The 15,956-nt window shown below is 40.5% G+C and overlaps 1 protein-coding gene across 2 annotated transcripts; it reads left to right on the forward strand.

Annotated features, from left to right (window-relative positions):
• Positions 1–97: 97 nt before the first annotated feature.
• MITD1 (microtubule interacting and trafficking domain containing 1) lies at positions 98–10,598 on the forward strand. Of its 2 annotated transcripts, none has more exons than XM_022599007.3 (7): positions 98–287; positions 6,299–6,400; positions 8,013–8,149; positions 8,233–8,319; positions 9,372–9,487; positions 10,239–10,299; positions 10,401–10,598. In XM_022599007.3, the coding sequence occupies exons 1-7, from the start codon at positions 137–139 to the stop codon at positions 10,494–10,496; spliced, it is 750 nt and encodes a 249-aa protein (XP_022454715.1). In that variant the 5' UTR covers positions 98–136; the 3' UTR covers positions 10,497–10,598. The 2 variants fall into 2 exon arrangements, with proteins under 2 accessions (XP_022454715.1, XP_089778791.1); XM_089922665.1 differs by lacking the exon at positions 98–287 and adding an exon at positions 2,775–2,832.
• The last annotated feature ends 5,358 nt before the right edge of the window (positions 10,599–15,956 follow it).

Consider the following 15,956-nt stretch of genomic DNA (forward strand, 5'->3'; position numbering starts at 1 on the left):
GTTCCGGCCGAGTCCCTCCCACTCAGGCATCATAAAAAGAGAGCGCAGGCGCATTGGAGTCACGTGACCGCTCCCGGCAGCGCTGCAGACCCGACAGCCTAGGGGGAGGTTGGGGCGGAAGGGAGTTGCTGGCATTATGGCGGGGTCTCTCCTGGGCCAGGACTCTGGAAGCTCAGCTGCAGTTACTGTGATAAAGCGGGCGTTGGAACTAGAGTCCGAGTCCCGGTACCCGCAGGCTCTGGTGTGTTACCAGGAGGGAATTGATATGCTCCTGCAGGTTCTGAAAGGTGAGCAGTGAGCCGGGGAGGGAGGACTAGAGGAAAAGGAGCTGCAATCTGCTGTGTCTGGGCGGGAGTGAAAGATTAAAACGCTTACTGTGCACAGCGAGAAAGCCTTAAAATACAGAACGTAGGGTAGTTTACAGGACAGGTGGACTGATTTCTTTGATATCTTTAGTAGATTGATGTTGTCAATAAAAGAGGGATTACTATCCTAGAATTTTAAGAGACATAACCAAATGTAATAGATAAGCCTTGAAAGGATTTGGGTTTGAATGAACTGTAAAAGACGTTTTGGGATCAAGTTGGAAAGGTTGAATATGGATTGGGTAGCATTAAAATTAACTTTGTTAGGTAGTATGGTATTTTTCGAAATCTGTTCTTAATTTTAGAGATGAAGCCTGAAGAAGTGTTTGGGGAAGAATTGTCATGATGTCTGAATTTGATTTTACTTTAAAAGAAAGTTGAAGCAAATATGGCAAAATGCTAACAATTTTTAAATCTAGGTGGTGGGTAATAAGGGTGTTCGTTACACCCTTTTCCTTACTTTTCTCATTAAACATTTTAATTAAAAAAAATTTTTTTTTTTGTCCGTGACCCGCAGCATGTGGGATCTTAGTTCCCAGACCAGGGATCTAACCCGCGCTCCTGTATTGGAAGCGCGGAGTCTTAACTACTGGACCGCCAGGGAAGTCCCTTCATTAAAAGTTTAAAAAAATATTTTTTTAAAATTAGAAATGGGTATACTGACATTCGGTGTGAGAAATGTATAGGATTGTGAGAGGAGACAGTTAAGACTTTCTGTTACATGGTTATTCAATGTTGAGAGGTACACAGATAACCCTTAACACCCAGTACAATCCCTGGTAGGTAGTAAACACCTAGTAATTATGTATTAAATTGACTTAAGGCCAGCCCCTGCTCCCCAGCCCCTGGGGCTGTTAGTCTGGCCTCAGATCTCCTCTCTGTGCTTTTTAGCCTGAGTGTTTCTGATTTGTTTCAGAAGCTTTGAGATAGTAGAGGCTGCTTTTCAATGTTCAGCACTGTTCTCAGAATGGTAAACCTCTACCTTGGGCAGGGACCATATGATGACGATGATGACGGTGATGATAATGAGAGTAACATCATTTGTAAGTGCTGAGTGCCAGGCCGTGTGCAGAGCACGTTAAAAGCATGATCTCAATTCATTCTTACAATTGCCTTATGAAGTAGGTGATGTTATCCTCATTTTACAGCATAAAAAATAAAGTTTGCTTTCCAGTTCTGCCACAATTGGTAGAGTCACAGCTGAAACCCAAGGCTTTAAAGACTCTACTGACTCTCAGAAAGAGAGATGGTGTACATTGTTCGACTCTGAAGCAGCAGCATCACAGCGGTTCTGCTCCTCTGTGCTCCACTGATCCTGTGGGGCTTAGAGAGACAGTGACGTGATCTTGCAGGTTAAGATGTAAATGCAAATAACTCTAATACAGGGAAGAAGTGCCAGGAGCCATATGGACAAGTGCAACGAGGATTTAAACAGTTAACAGTCATTGGGGGATGGAAAGGTGTGGGTGGCTTTTGATAGGGGTTTTGGAGGGATGAGTAGAATTTCAGAAATTCAGCTGAAAGTGTTCCAATTCTGTCTGTACTGTTTTACCAAACAAGTGGCATAGGTCTGTAGAGAAAGAGTGAGAAGTAGAGATTAAAGGTAGACTGGGGCTTGGAGCACACTGCAGATGGCCTTGGCTGCCAGGAGATTTTAACTCATTCCGTTGACAAGGAGAAGCCATTTAAAGTTTTTACAAAGGAGTGATGTAATTAAAGTTGCATTTCAGGGCTTGGCTCTCTTAGGAATATGCTTTTCTCCCAAGTATTTGCATGACCTACTCCCGCTCCTCTTCCAGGTCTTTACACAAATACCACCTTATTTGTGAGGACATTCTCTGACCCCCAGTGTAAAATTACAACCCCCATCCCAGGACTCCCTTATCCTTCTTCCTTGCTTTATTTTATTTAATAGCACTTACCACAATCTAACATACGTGTTTTACCAATTTATTTATTTATTTTAAATCCATTCATCTGTCAGTGAACACTTAGATTGCTTCTACCTTTTGACTATTGTGAATTTCCCATTGCTTATTTATTTATTTGGCTGCGTTGGGTCTTTGCTACTGCGCATGGGCTTTCTCTAGTTGCGACGAGCAGGGGCTATTCTTTGTTACAGCGCGCGGGCTTCTCATTGCGGTGGCTTCTCTTGTTGTGGAGCACGGCCTCTAGGCATGTGGGCTTCAGTAGTTGTGGCACGCGGGCTCAGTAGTTGTGACTCACGGGCTCTAGAGCGCAGGCTCGGTAGTTGTGGCGCATGGGCTTAGTTGCTCCGTGGCATGTGGGATCTTCCCGGGCCAGGGATTGAACCCATGTTTCCCTGCATGGCAGGCCCCCCTGCATCCCATGTGCCACCAGGGAAGTCCTACCAATTTATTTTTATTGTTGTCTTTCCTCTCATTTGAATGATAGGGGAGGACTTAACTGCTACGTCTCCAGTGCTTAGAACAATGCCTGGCATGTGGTAAGTTCTCAGTAAATATTTCTTGAATAAATGAGTGAATATGGCAAGAGCGTAGGAGAGTCATTAACCTGAAGATACTGAAGTCAAGCAGACCAACTAAGGAGCTCCTGCAGAAGTCAAGATGAGAGGTGATAAGGGCCTGAATGAACCAGGGGGGCGACACCAGTATTAGGAAAGGGAGGGAACAGTCTGGACATTGAATTACTGGCACTGGCACGTGATTAGATGTTGGAATGGGAATTGAAGATGGCTGTATGATTTCAAGCCTGGAAAACCAAGGCATGTTTGAAGAATGGGTCTATAGTATCAAACTCTGATCAAGGATGATTAAGAAAGGAGTACTATATTTGTAGAGGACAGGGAAAATAGAGTATATTTATAGGCAGGAGCAAAGTAACAGTAGAGCTTAAGAAAAGAGATGTTAGATAAAATGTTCTAAAGGAATCTGAGAGGGAGGCGTATGGAAAAAATTATGTAGGTGATAATCATATTGACATTTATTGAGTATTTCCTACACGCAGGTCTCTTCCATAATTAATCATCTCCACAACTCTCTAAGGTACTGTTACTCCTTCTGTGCTACCGATGAGGTTGCAGAGAGGTTGAATAACTGGCCAAGGTCACACAGGCAAAAGTGACAAAGCAAGTTTTGAACTAGAACAGCCTGACTCCAGATGCTTTGCTGTTAACCACTTTTCATACTGCCTCTTTGTAAAGAGTCTGTAAAATGCTGAATCCTGACGAAAAGTTCAAAGTCTTTGAGTTTAGAGGAACATATATCAACGTAGTGGAAGAGTATGAGTTCTCATATCACCTTAGGACAAAAAACAGGATTCTCCACAAGAGATTTATGGATGATATATGGGTATATTAGGATTTTCTTATGCTACTGTAGTATAAGCATGAGAAAGTGGGGATCTAAATGATATTAATTTTGGCAGTAGAAGAACTTGAAAGGGAAGGATTTCAGTAATTATATGGATATCAACAAAGGGTTGGAAATAACTTAAATACCCCTGGGTAGGAGAGTGGTTGCATAAACCATGGTACAGCCAAACAATGGAGTACTATACTGCTGTAAAGAGGGTTGAGCAAAATCTTTGTGAAGTGATATGGAGTGATTCCCAGGATATATTGTTTGGTGAAAACTGCGAAGGACGAAGAGTAGCTATAGTATGGTAACCTGCATGTAAAAACAAAGATATAAAAAGATTTTCATATGTCTCCTCATTTTTTGAAAAGAAACACAGGAAGGATAAAACCAGAAACTAATGAAATTAATTAATATGCGGTGGGTGGGAAAGAGGTGGAAAGAAAGGAGAAATGGGTGTAGGGTAGCAGGATGAGGAGGGAGTGAATAACTTCTCTAAGTTATTCAATTGTTATACATAAGGGAGAGCGAAAGAAACAGGTAACCTAAGCATCTTTGGAAAATAGTATTTTGGCTGTATTCTGTAAAGTTAAAGACAAAGTGAACAGTATACAAACATTGTATTATTTTAATTGGTAAATTATTTTCTCACAACGGTATGGGTTAGGAATTCTCAAACTACTTTATGTCTATACTAGGCTTGAACAAGCCAGTAAATATATTGTGGATAATAAAAGAAGTTACAGGTAAGGAAAGGAGGAAGGCTAGAATGAACCCTATGGGATCAAAGTAATCAGCATGAATTCATGGTTTTTAATATAGATACAGATGGACAGACATAGAAATAGAGTTGTACGTGTGTGTTAGTAAACCTCCACGTACTTTCTACCTGCATTGACGGAAAGGGTCTAGAGGTAGTGATAAGACTCCCTGAGTAGCAGTGAGCAAGTTAGTACCCAAAATATGATTTCTTGATACCATTCTCCAATAAAAGGAACCAGGGCTCCTTGGAGAAATGGTTGATTCCAGGGCTGGGGCAAGGAAAATAAAACATTTTGCACCAAAAAGTAAGGAAGTGCTCAAAAAATGATGGGTTATGTCAAAAGGACAAAGGAGCCAACATGATGGAACTCTTAACGCCAACACTGATAAAATTTGAGCAAGAAAGTATTGATAGTATTGGGTTACAACCCATAGAATAAAAGATATATCCATGAGTCCATATTGATATAAATCAATAGTTGAATAAGTAAGTAGATGGGAGAGCAGAGACAGCTCTTCCTTACAGTGGAATTCCAATTAATAAATTAAAGAGGAATGATGGGAATAGAAAATCACCATTTGGCAAACACTGCAGTAATAATCATCGCAGGCAAAGACCATCAACGGGTGCTAAAATTAGCGGATGAAGAGTGGAGAGAGACAGGATATCTTCCCACAAGATAGCGATTCCATACAAAAGAGAAAATAGTGATTTTTGCAGTGGAGAAATCTGTGAACTCCACCTTAACCAAGTGACCAAAGTCAGCGTCACCAGGAATAAGACACATCAACATCGTGTACCCACTGAGAAGGGCGCAACACTTCTGTGATTTCCTTGCTAAAAAAATGCATAACCTCAGTCTGTCTGATCATGAGAAAACATGACAGCGCCAAATGAGAGACATTCTACAAAATAACTGACCATGTACTCTTCCTAAATGTCAAGGTCATAAAAGGCAGAGACACACTAAAGGAACTGTTACAGATCGTAGGAGGCTAAAGAGACATAACAACTACATGGTATGTGGGATCCTGGACCAGAAAACGAACTTTCCCACTAACTTTCTTTAGGTTTGTAGATGAGCTAATAGTGTCGTGTCAATGTTAAGTTACTTACTCTGATAATTGTACCATGGTTGTGTGATATGTTAATACTAGGGGCATCTGGGTGAAGGGATTCTGTGCCATTTTTGTAGCTTTTCCATAAATGTATAGTTAATTCAAAATAAAATGTTTTAAAACTCAGGGTTTAAAAATAAAATTATAATGGAAAATAAAAGCAATATTAAAAGGGAGGAAGGAAGGAGCCAGGAATTGATTTGGTGACTGATTGGGGGTGGGGCTTGCAGTAAGACTTTATTGATAATGTATATTCAAAAATACCTTCCATTTTTGGGGTGGCTGGGAAAATGATTCAGCATAAACCATAAAGGGGAAGTCTGGAACAGATGCTGGTTTTGTGGAAGAAAGATATTGTTTGCTCTCTTTTGATTATGCTTAGATTTCAAACTTATGGGTAATTAGGACAAAATAGTGCTCAGACTCAGTGACATGTAATAAGCCACCTTTGTTTCCTCACCAGAGTTGAAGTCTCAGCAGTGAGACATGGTGTCTGAGTCCCCACTCCTAAATAAAGCTGCTTCAAGTGCTTAGTGAAAAAGATGAAGGCCCTACATAATCAAGCTAAATTTGGGCCTATTATTTGTGCATTTTAGGACCAAGACAGACCATGCCAAAGAACAGGAAAGCCGTGGAAAATGGGAAATACTGCTTGTACCAAATAGGAAGCCTGTTTTGAAACTTGAAAGTGTATTTTTTGTTTTTAATTTGTAGGCACCAAAGATGTAACAAAGAAATGTAATCTCAGAAAAAGAATTTCTGACTACATGGATAGAGCAGAAAACATAAAGAAATACTTGGATCAAGAAAAAGAAGGTAAAGAGGCTGTTTTGGAGAGTATGTGTATGTGCTCTTGTGATAAAGCCCATTTCACCCAGTGTTTCTGGCTGTGCCCTTTGGAGCTTGCAGGTCTACTCTGCATTTCCATTCGTCTGTACACGAGCTGTTCTTAACCTTTTTCTTCCCTGGTGGGGGGAAGGTGGGGGTCAGATACCCTCCTGAGAATCTGAGGACAGCTCGACGTACTGCAGAACTTTGCATGCCATTTTAAGGAGTTCATAGATCCCCGTGAAGCTTATGTGTAGACTCCAGTTTAAATAATACTACAGAGGAATACTGAATATAAATCCTGTATTTTATTTGTATTTCCCTTTATAAAATGACCGAAATATTAAAGTAGCTCAAGAAACTCCTGGGACTTCTTTGAGATTTTCGTTGTGAGTCAAAACATTTCAGGAGTTAGGTATTCCTAATGATTAGAGGTGCAGGAGGTATGGTTCCCTATTTATAATCGGTTCTCTACTCATGAGGATCCGGTTTACAAACATATAGAAACGAATGGCCATTGCCACCTGAAGTGCACGGCTGCTGCTTTCTACAGTCAGTGGAACTACTGCCCTCAAAAAACCCAGTGCCCCCAGCCCTCAGCTGCTCTTTACTCCAGCCCTCTCCCCACCTCTTCCTGGTATTCTGTACTAGTGCACACTCTGACTACCCCCATTGAGGACCTCTGCTGAGTGGGAATAAAATTGTTTCCTTCACCCCAAATTGAAATCTACAATGCAGTTTCCCTCTAAAACGTGGATGAAATATAGTACCATCAGCATTGTGGTTTGAATACTGTCGGTTAATTAACCTGTGTGGCTAGCTTGGCTTGAAAACCGATGCACGGTTGGTAACGTTCTATCTTTGGAAATATTAGGAACAGAATCCAAACTACTGGTTTTCAAACAAGGTTTAAAAGTGCAACCACCATATAAATTAGGAACTGCCATTAAGGGTCATATTTTTAAAAAAAAGGTCTTCGATAACTTATTCAATAATTAGCCATTTTGGATAAACACAAACAATGGAACTACCCTGCTGACGCTGTGGCATTCTAGGCTTTGGCTTGGGTTATTAAGAAGTACTATAAATTTTTGCTTAACACAGTCTCTACAAGTTCTAAGAAAGACTCCTAGGCTCCATACTATTTTGCATTTATATATTTAATACTTCAGCTATTCAGTTGCAAGACATAAAAAGACTTAAATCTGAAGAGAAGGACCAGATGGCCACTGACTCATAGCTTGTGGTTCTACTCATGGTGGCAGGAATATTAGATATCTTTGTACATATGGTTCCCTCTTGAATAAACTGCCTGGTCTATAGGATTTAGTTCAAGAACCTGTTCCAAGAAATCCCTGGACTTTCCCACTTGCCTGGCCTCCATGAAGGCAAAAAATCCCACATGGAATTTACCTTTGCGGGTGTAGCATCTTGCAATGTGCCTGGCATGGAGTAGGCATTCAAAAATGTTTGCTGACTGCACAAGTTAAAAAAAAATTAACTTGTATCTGATGCTGATTTATTACTGGATGCAAATATAGTATGTATAAAAAGAAAGGAAGTAGTCCCTGGTTTTATTATGGAAGCTTGTGTTTTGTAGCTGGAAAATATCACAAGCAAATTAAAATAGAAGAGAACGCAACAGGTTTCAGTTATGAGTCACTTTTTCAAGAATACCTGAATGAAACAGTTACGGAAGTTTGGATAGAAGATCCTTACATTAGACACACTCATCAGGTAGGTGAAATGTACTCCCGTACGATGAAACGTTATTGTTTTAAATGTACGAGTTAGTAATAACGCCTCCTAATGTCTTTCAGCTGTATAACTTCCTTCGATTTTGTGAGATGCTGGTTAAGAGACCATGTAAGATAAAAACTATTCATCTCCTCACCTCTCTGGATGAAGTAGGTATCTGAAGGCATTTACTGTCTCTTAACGTCATGAACTTTACTCAGTTGCAGGGTGTAGTTCGAGGCAAACCTGGACGTCATGCTTCAGCTAGAGCTGTTTCACTGGGAATGAACTTATTCTCTTAACAACCGGCATAAAACACCTTGGGAAAAATGCTGTTGATTTCAGTATGTCATATCTTGTATTTGGCCACTTTGCTAAACTCTCTTGTTCAAGTAGTTTCTCAGTTTCTTGGATATTCTATGAGGCAATTACACTGTCTGCATTATTGACAATTTCTGTCATCTTGATTTTGATTTAAATAGGAATGCTTCTAAAGAATTCATATTTCTAGGATTAATTTGAGAAGAAGGAAGCCCCATCTGAATAACGAAACAGCACCATTAAAATACATTTTATTTATTCTTTAATTGAATATAGGTTTATTCACTTTCACTTCCTTTTACAGAAAAACTAAAGATATCTGGGTTTATTAGTAAACGAGTCCTGTGCCATGCTGAGAAATTTACTATGAAAAAACATGCATCTCTAGAAATTATAAAAAATATTTACAGGGCGCTTCCCTGGTGGCGCAGTGGTTGAGAGTCTGCCTGCCTATGCAGGGGACACGGGTTCGTGCCCCGGTCCGGGAAGATCCCACATGCCGCGGAGCGGCTGGGCCCGTAAGCCATGGCCGCTGAGCCTGTGCGTCCGGAGCCTGTGCTCCGCAACGGGAGAGACCACGACAGTGAGAGGCCCGCGTACCGCAAAAAAAAAAAATAGTTACAGATTTGCCAAGCCACAGAATGCTAATGTAATAAAATACATTTTAGCAGATAGGACAGAGTTGTGTTATGTTCACGTTAGAGGAAAAAACAATTATTTTGATAAAAACAGTTGCTCTTAAACTACTTCATCTTCTTCGGTTGCTTGTTTGCAATAATGGACAATGAAACTAGTATAGAATCTTTTCATTTTAATTCACCTATGATACACATTGCATAGTTTAGGAATAATTTAAAATATTAGTAACTGAGGCAAAAAGTTGTATTTTTCCTATTAACAGGGCAGTGGGAAAGAACAGCAAAGTAGTGGCCTGGAAGAAATAAGAGAGTCACTCAGGAATCATGGAGTGCAGTTGGAATTAGAATACTCTTCTGTGATACACGACCGGGAAATTAGGTTAGTGTATGGTAATATTTTAATTTTTATGCAGTTGAAAAATACTTATTTTTATTTCTCATAATAAGTTATATATAATTACAAATAATATTCAATTTAAATATTAAAGATTTAAATAAAGCTCAGTTTTCATATCTTTTCACTTTTGAAGAAAAACAAAACCTGGCTTATTTTGTCCTGTATGTGAGTTTCCTACTTCCTAATGGAATAAAATTTACATGTTCTGTGTCATGTGAGAAGAGGAAGTACTTTTCTGTCATTCAGCTATACACAGTGTTATGGCATTGGGATAATTTCCTTTTCTAGTGATACTAATATTTATTTAATGTGGTTTTACTTCTCATGCTCTTTTAAATATTCTAGTAGACATGACAGGACGTTGTGTCATGCCTGCCAGGGCTCCCCCTGCTTATGTCCCCCACCTCAAGGCAGGGAAACCCCTGAAACATCACCACAGTCTGCCTGAGTACACTTGGAAGCCACTTCTTAGCAGAACTGGGAAGCTTTATCAGCAAGGTGAAATTCAGGAGGAAGGTTTAATTGAATTGTTAAACTCTTTATCAGCTAATGGATGTTTTGTTTCACTGTAGACACAGCCCATAGGTAAACCCAGGTTTGGTTCAACTCTTGCCACTGGAGGAAGTGATTTTATTTGTTAGGGGGAAATTTAGCTGACACTTAATACATTATAGCTTTGGTCATTGTCTGACTTAAATGTCTGGAATGTAATACTATATACTAATTTCAATAGGTTCAACAATGGATGGATGATTAAGATCGGAAGGGGACTTGATTATTTTAAGAAACCACAGGTAGGATATAGTCTTATGAGTGACTGTGTAGCACTCTTTTTATTTTAACAAAATGGCTTTGGTCCTTTTTGTTAAAAAAATTTCTTTTCTTCTCTTCTTAGAGTCGTTTTTCCCTTGGATATTGTGATTTTGATTTAAGACCATGTCATGAAACAACAGTGGACATTTTTCATAATAAGCACACACAAAAAATATGATGGGTAGTAGCTTAATTTACATTATATATTTCTATTTTAGATGAATATTGGATTTTTCCTATAACGTAAGAGTTTAACAATAAACTTTTACATTTCTACTAATTTATGGATTCATTGTTCAGTTGTGTGACCAAATCCTAAGTATTTTTATAAATACATTACTCAGTAGAGTTATAGTGTTTCAAGTCATATGGTTAATTTAAACATTTTACCAGATTTTCTCTATTTGACTGTTGGAGAGTGAATCAACACGTAATGAGCACCTATTAAGAAGATGAATTGGATGCTTTAATCTTGCCCCTGGGAATGTAGGGTCCAGGAAGAAAAATCATGAATTAGAGTACTCTTAAGAGACAGATGGGCTTGTGGGTCTAACAACCAGAAAAAAATAACCACCGATAATTTTGTTACAATTAAGTGTCTTTAGCAGACATTTACCTATTTACATATATATATATATATATATAAATAAATGTTTGGGCATAAGAATGGACAAATAAGTCACTGGGACAGAATAAGGAATCCAGAAACACACCTGAGAGAAAGTGGATGTGTGTATGCGCACATAATAGATAATAAAGGTCTTTCAAATTAGTGGGAAACAAGTAGACTGCCAATAAAAATTTGCAAAAGGTAACATTAGATCTCTACCTTATGCCACATAGAGAAATTATTCTAAATGGCTTAAAGAGCTAATGAAATGAAATATTCAAACACTTTTTTTTTTTAAACTCCACTGAATGTATTAAGCATAACACAAAACCCAGGAATTATCAAGGAAAGTAAAGAGCACATGATCATATAAATATTTAAAACTTGAATAAAGGGAACCATAAAAAAGTTAAAAACATATGAGATCAAATTTACAACATATAGGAAGAGGGTTAATAGTCCTAACATACAAGGAAGATTGCCACATTTTCAGCAAGTTTGACCTGACCAAGGATTTGGTCCTTTGAGCAATCTCTCTCTACTGGGTTGTTCCTGCGGTACATACATTCCCATCCAGATACACCCTGTTTCTTTGTTCTTCATGAACAAATTTCTTGGAGTTCTCTATACAGTTTTTTCCCCTTTCCTCACCACCTATTCACACTTCAATTCACTTCTATCCGACTACCCAGTCACTCCACTGAAATTGTTCTTATCAAGGTCAGCAGTGACCTCCATACCACCATATCCAATGGACACTTTTTAACCCTCGTGTTACTTGTTTCGGGAGGATTAGACCTAGCTGGCCACTCCCTTTTTTTTTTTTATAATTTTTTTTTATCATTGTGTTCTGAATTCACAGCATTTTAAAATTTATTTATATTTCATTTTATTTATTTTTGGCTGCATTGGGTCTTCGTTGCTACACATGGGCTTTCTTTAGTTACGGCGAGTGGGGGCTACTCTTCGTTGCGGCGAGCGGGCTTCTCATTGCGGTGGCTTCTCTTGTTGTGGAGCATGGGCTCTAGGCACACGGGCTTCAGTAGTTGTGGCTCGTGGGCTCTAGAGCACAGGCTCAGTAGTTGTGGCGCACACTTAGGTGCTCCACAGCATGTGGAATCTTCCCGGACCAGGGCTCGAACCCATGTCCCCTGCATTGGCAGGCAGATTCGTAACCACTGCGCGACCAAGAAAGTCCCTGGCCACTCCCTTCTTGAATCTCAACTTCCATGTAACACACTTTGCTTCTCCTCCACCCTACCTTTTAAATATTGGAGTTCTCCTAAACTAGGTACTAGGCAGTAAGGCCACGGCATTGGGAGGCCCGTGTACCACAAAAAAAAAAAAAAAAAAAAAGAATTAACATTGTGGAAAAAAAAAATTAATAAATAAATAAAAAAGAATTACACTTGTGGCCTGATAATTAGATGTTAACGTGGCTGCAGCTTTAGGAACTTGACCTAGTTGTGTGTACCTTCCATGTTGGCTGGGGGAGGAAGCACTATCAGGTGTGAGGAGATGGACGGGGCAGGATCTGCCAGACCAGGACTCCCACCTTCTCCCCTTTTTCAAAGGTGTGTGTTCTGTTCCAGGTGTAGTACCTGGATGGGTCTGGTTTGCAGCAGGACATCAGCATCCCAGTGGAGAATGAGTCATTCCTCCTCATACAGGGATGCAAAGTAACTCACCCATCTTGGTGGGACCTCCCTTTACAAATCCCATTGCAAACTCCCCTGCCAGGTGTGATGGGGCTTGGTGTTCCCGGCAGCATAGCGCGTAGATCCACAGTGAGAGGGAAATGGCTGTCTCCTGCAATTTCCATACCTCACTGTGGGTATTGTGTGTCTAAGCAAGGGTCTCCCATCTGGCCTGTGGGGCAGCAGGCCCTACTGGTTGATCACTCAAATGTCTTAAAGCCTGGGATAGTACTTTAGTCCATCTGGCCAAGGTGGTTTTTACCTGTTAGTAATTCAATCTGCTGCTTTAATGTTTCATTCTTCCTTTCTACCAACTCTGCTGGTTGGAGAGACAGAACCTCCTTCAGTGTCATGTTCCTTCACCCAATCTTATGTTGACTGAAAGAAAAAGGCACAACATAAGAGTTGTTAGTTTCAGTTTTATTCGGAAAACTTAGTGAGGACTATAGCCTGGGAAACAGCCTCTTGGTAGCCCAGAGGGGACTGCTCCCCAAGACACAGGGGAAGAAGCCAGTATATATGTGATTTTGGCTGGGGAAACCGTGCAGTGAAGTATACTTCTCAGTAAAAGGTTAGTGCTGGTCGTGAGGAACAGATATATTAGTTAATGATGTTAGTGCTTTTTCTATGTGTGCAAAGATGCAAGAATCTGGGTTCTCTAAAAATCTTCCTGAGATATATCTATCTAAGGGGCCCGTTTTTCCAAAGCATATATGTTCTCATCCTGTTTTTCATCCTGAATTCCTTTCAGGGTGCACCGTCAGTCAGCGACTGCAGTGGCTAATGACTTGATCCTTGTAGAGCTGGATGGTGGGCAACATTCTTTGTTCTACACTTGCATATCATGACCTTTAAAATGTGACTGCCCAGTCACTGTCTATTGGACAAGGGTATCCATAAATGGTACTCAGCTTCTCTAATGCCCTTACGGTGGCAGCCTGCTTTGCATGGCAACAGGGGAAAGCTTGAGTGAAGCCAGACCTGGTGGCCTCCTGGTACAGGAACAGTGGGCAGAACATACATTCAAAGGACAGGGGAGGAGGTTAGGAGCCTCTGATTGCCTGGGTCCAGTTTGAAGGACAACTGGCGGTCACATCCTCTTGATGGCCTCCTCCAAAAGGTGGGCTCCACCTCCCACCAAGATTTGTAAGTTGGAGGATTCCCCAAACGTAGGGGACTTGGATGCTAAACACTTTAAACACTTTAAACTTTAGATGCTAAACACTTTAGACTTGGATGCTAAACACTTTAAACTTTAGATGCTAAAACACTTTAAACTTTAAATTACACAAGTCCACAGTTATCCATTTTCATGATATACGATACTATCTATATGCTGTCAACTCCTATTAAGCTAAGACTTCTCCCTGGAATTCTAATCTCACATATTCAGCTGCCTATTTGGCATTTCACCTGGCATCTCAGAAACACACAAGCATTTCAAACGTAACAGGCCCCAACTGAACTTGATACACACTCCCCCACTGCTCCCGTGTACCCCCATCCATCCAGTTGCTTAAGTAAGAAATCTAGGCGTCATTCTTAATTCCTCCCTCCCCTTCATCCTCATATGCAGACACGCAGAAAGTTCTGCAGAATCGACCTGCAAAACATGCCTTTAATCCATGTGTTCCAGGAATGCTCGTCAGATTTCCCTTTTAGAACCTGAAGCCCTTAACAGCCTTCACCTGATGTCATCCTCTCTCTCGAGAAACAAAGGGTATCAGAAAATCATGGCTGCTTTATTGCACCAAGCACATCATGTCAGGATTTTTATACCTTTCTTAGAAAATAATTTTCAGTTGTTGTGACACATGTAGTGCTTAAAAACGGGCCCATGAACAACCCCTTCAAAATTGTGTTTACTTGGTATTTAATATTGCAAAAGAACAACGGGGCCTGCCCGTGAAACCTGCCTCAAATGAAGAACATTCAGCCTGGCACCTGTGTTTGTCCCAGAGGCAACTTGAAAAATCCCCTTCCCTTACCCTGCTCCCATTTTGAGATAACCAGCTGCAGCAAAACCCTGTGTGTCCACCTCCGCTCCCCACAACCCCTCAGAAACAAGGATGGGGTCTGGATCCACTGAGGTACATGAAAGGAGAAGATCTCCTAAGAGGACTGAAATTAATGTGATAGCCAAACACTGGGTTACGTTGTTTCAGGCGAAGATGTCTGAAGGTCTCTGAGTCCTGAAACCCCTGTTATGGGTTGAATTGTGCAAACCGCAGCCCCCCCTACCCCCCCACAAGAAATTCACACGTTGAAATCCCAGCCCCTGGTACCTCAGAATGTAACCATATTTGGAAATAAGGTCTTCAAAGAAATAAGTTAAAATGATGTCTTTAGGGTGGCCCTAATGCAATATGACTGGTGTCCTTATAAGAAATGGACATCTGGACACAGGTACGCACACAGAGGAAAGACTATGTGAGGGCATAGCAAGAAGGTGCCACCTGTAAGCCAAGGAGACAGGCCTCAGAAGAAATCAAACCTGGGAATTCCCTATCGGTCCAGTGGTTAGGACTTGGTGCTTTCACTGTTGGGGCCCGGGTTCAATTCCTGGTCAGGGAGCTAGGATCCCACAAGCTGCCAGGTGTGGCCAAATTAAAAAATAATTTTTTAAAAAAAGAAGACGACTTTTTTTTTTCTCAAATTCCATATATATGTGTTAGCATACGGTACTTATCTTTCTCTTTCTGACTTACTTCACTCTGTATGACAGACTCTAGGTCTATCCACCTCATTACAAATAGCTCAATTTCGTTTCTTTTTATGGCTGAGTAATATTCCATTGTATATATGTACCACATCTTTTTTATCCATTCATCTGATGATGGACACTTAGGTTGTTTCCATCTCCGGGCTATTATAAATAGAGCTGCAAGAACCTAGGGGTAAGACAGGAATAAAGACACAGACCTACTAGAGAATGGACTTGAGGATATGGTGAGGGGGAAGGGTAAGCTGTGACAAAGTGAGAGAGAGGCATGGACATATATACACTACCAAACGTAAGGTAGATAGCTAGTGGGAAGCAGCCACATAGCACAGGGAGATCAGCTAGGTGCTTTGTGACCGCCTGGAGGGGTGGGATAAGGAGGGTGGGAGGGAGGGAGACGCAAGAGGGAAGAGATATGAGAACATATGTATAACTGATTCACTTTGTTATAAAGCAGAAACTAACACACCATTGTAAAGCAATTATACTCCAATAAAGATGTAAAAAAAAAAAAAGAAGAAACCAAACCTGCTGTCACCTTGATCTTGGACTGAATAAATGACTGTTGTTGTTTTAAGCTACCAAGTTTTGGAGTGGTTTGTTATGTAG

The sequence above is a fragment of the Delphinapterus leucas genome, chromosome 13, assembly GCF_059928025.1.
Source record: "Delphinapterus leucas isolate spDelLeu-1000000601 "Yukka" chromosome 13, BTC_Dleu_Yukka2, whole genome shotgun sequence".
In the NCBI taxonomy this organism is placed as follows: domain Eukaryota; kingdom Metazoa; phylum Chordata; class Mammalia; order Artiodactyla; family Monodontidae; genus Delphinapterus; species Delphinapterus leucas.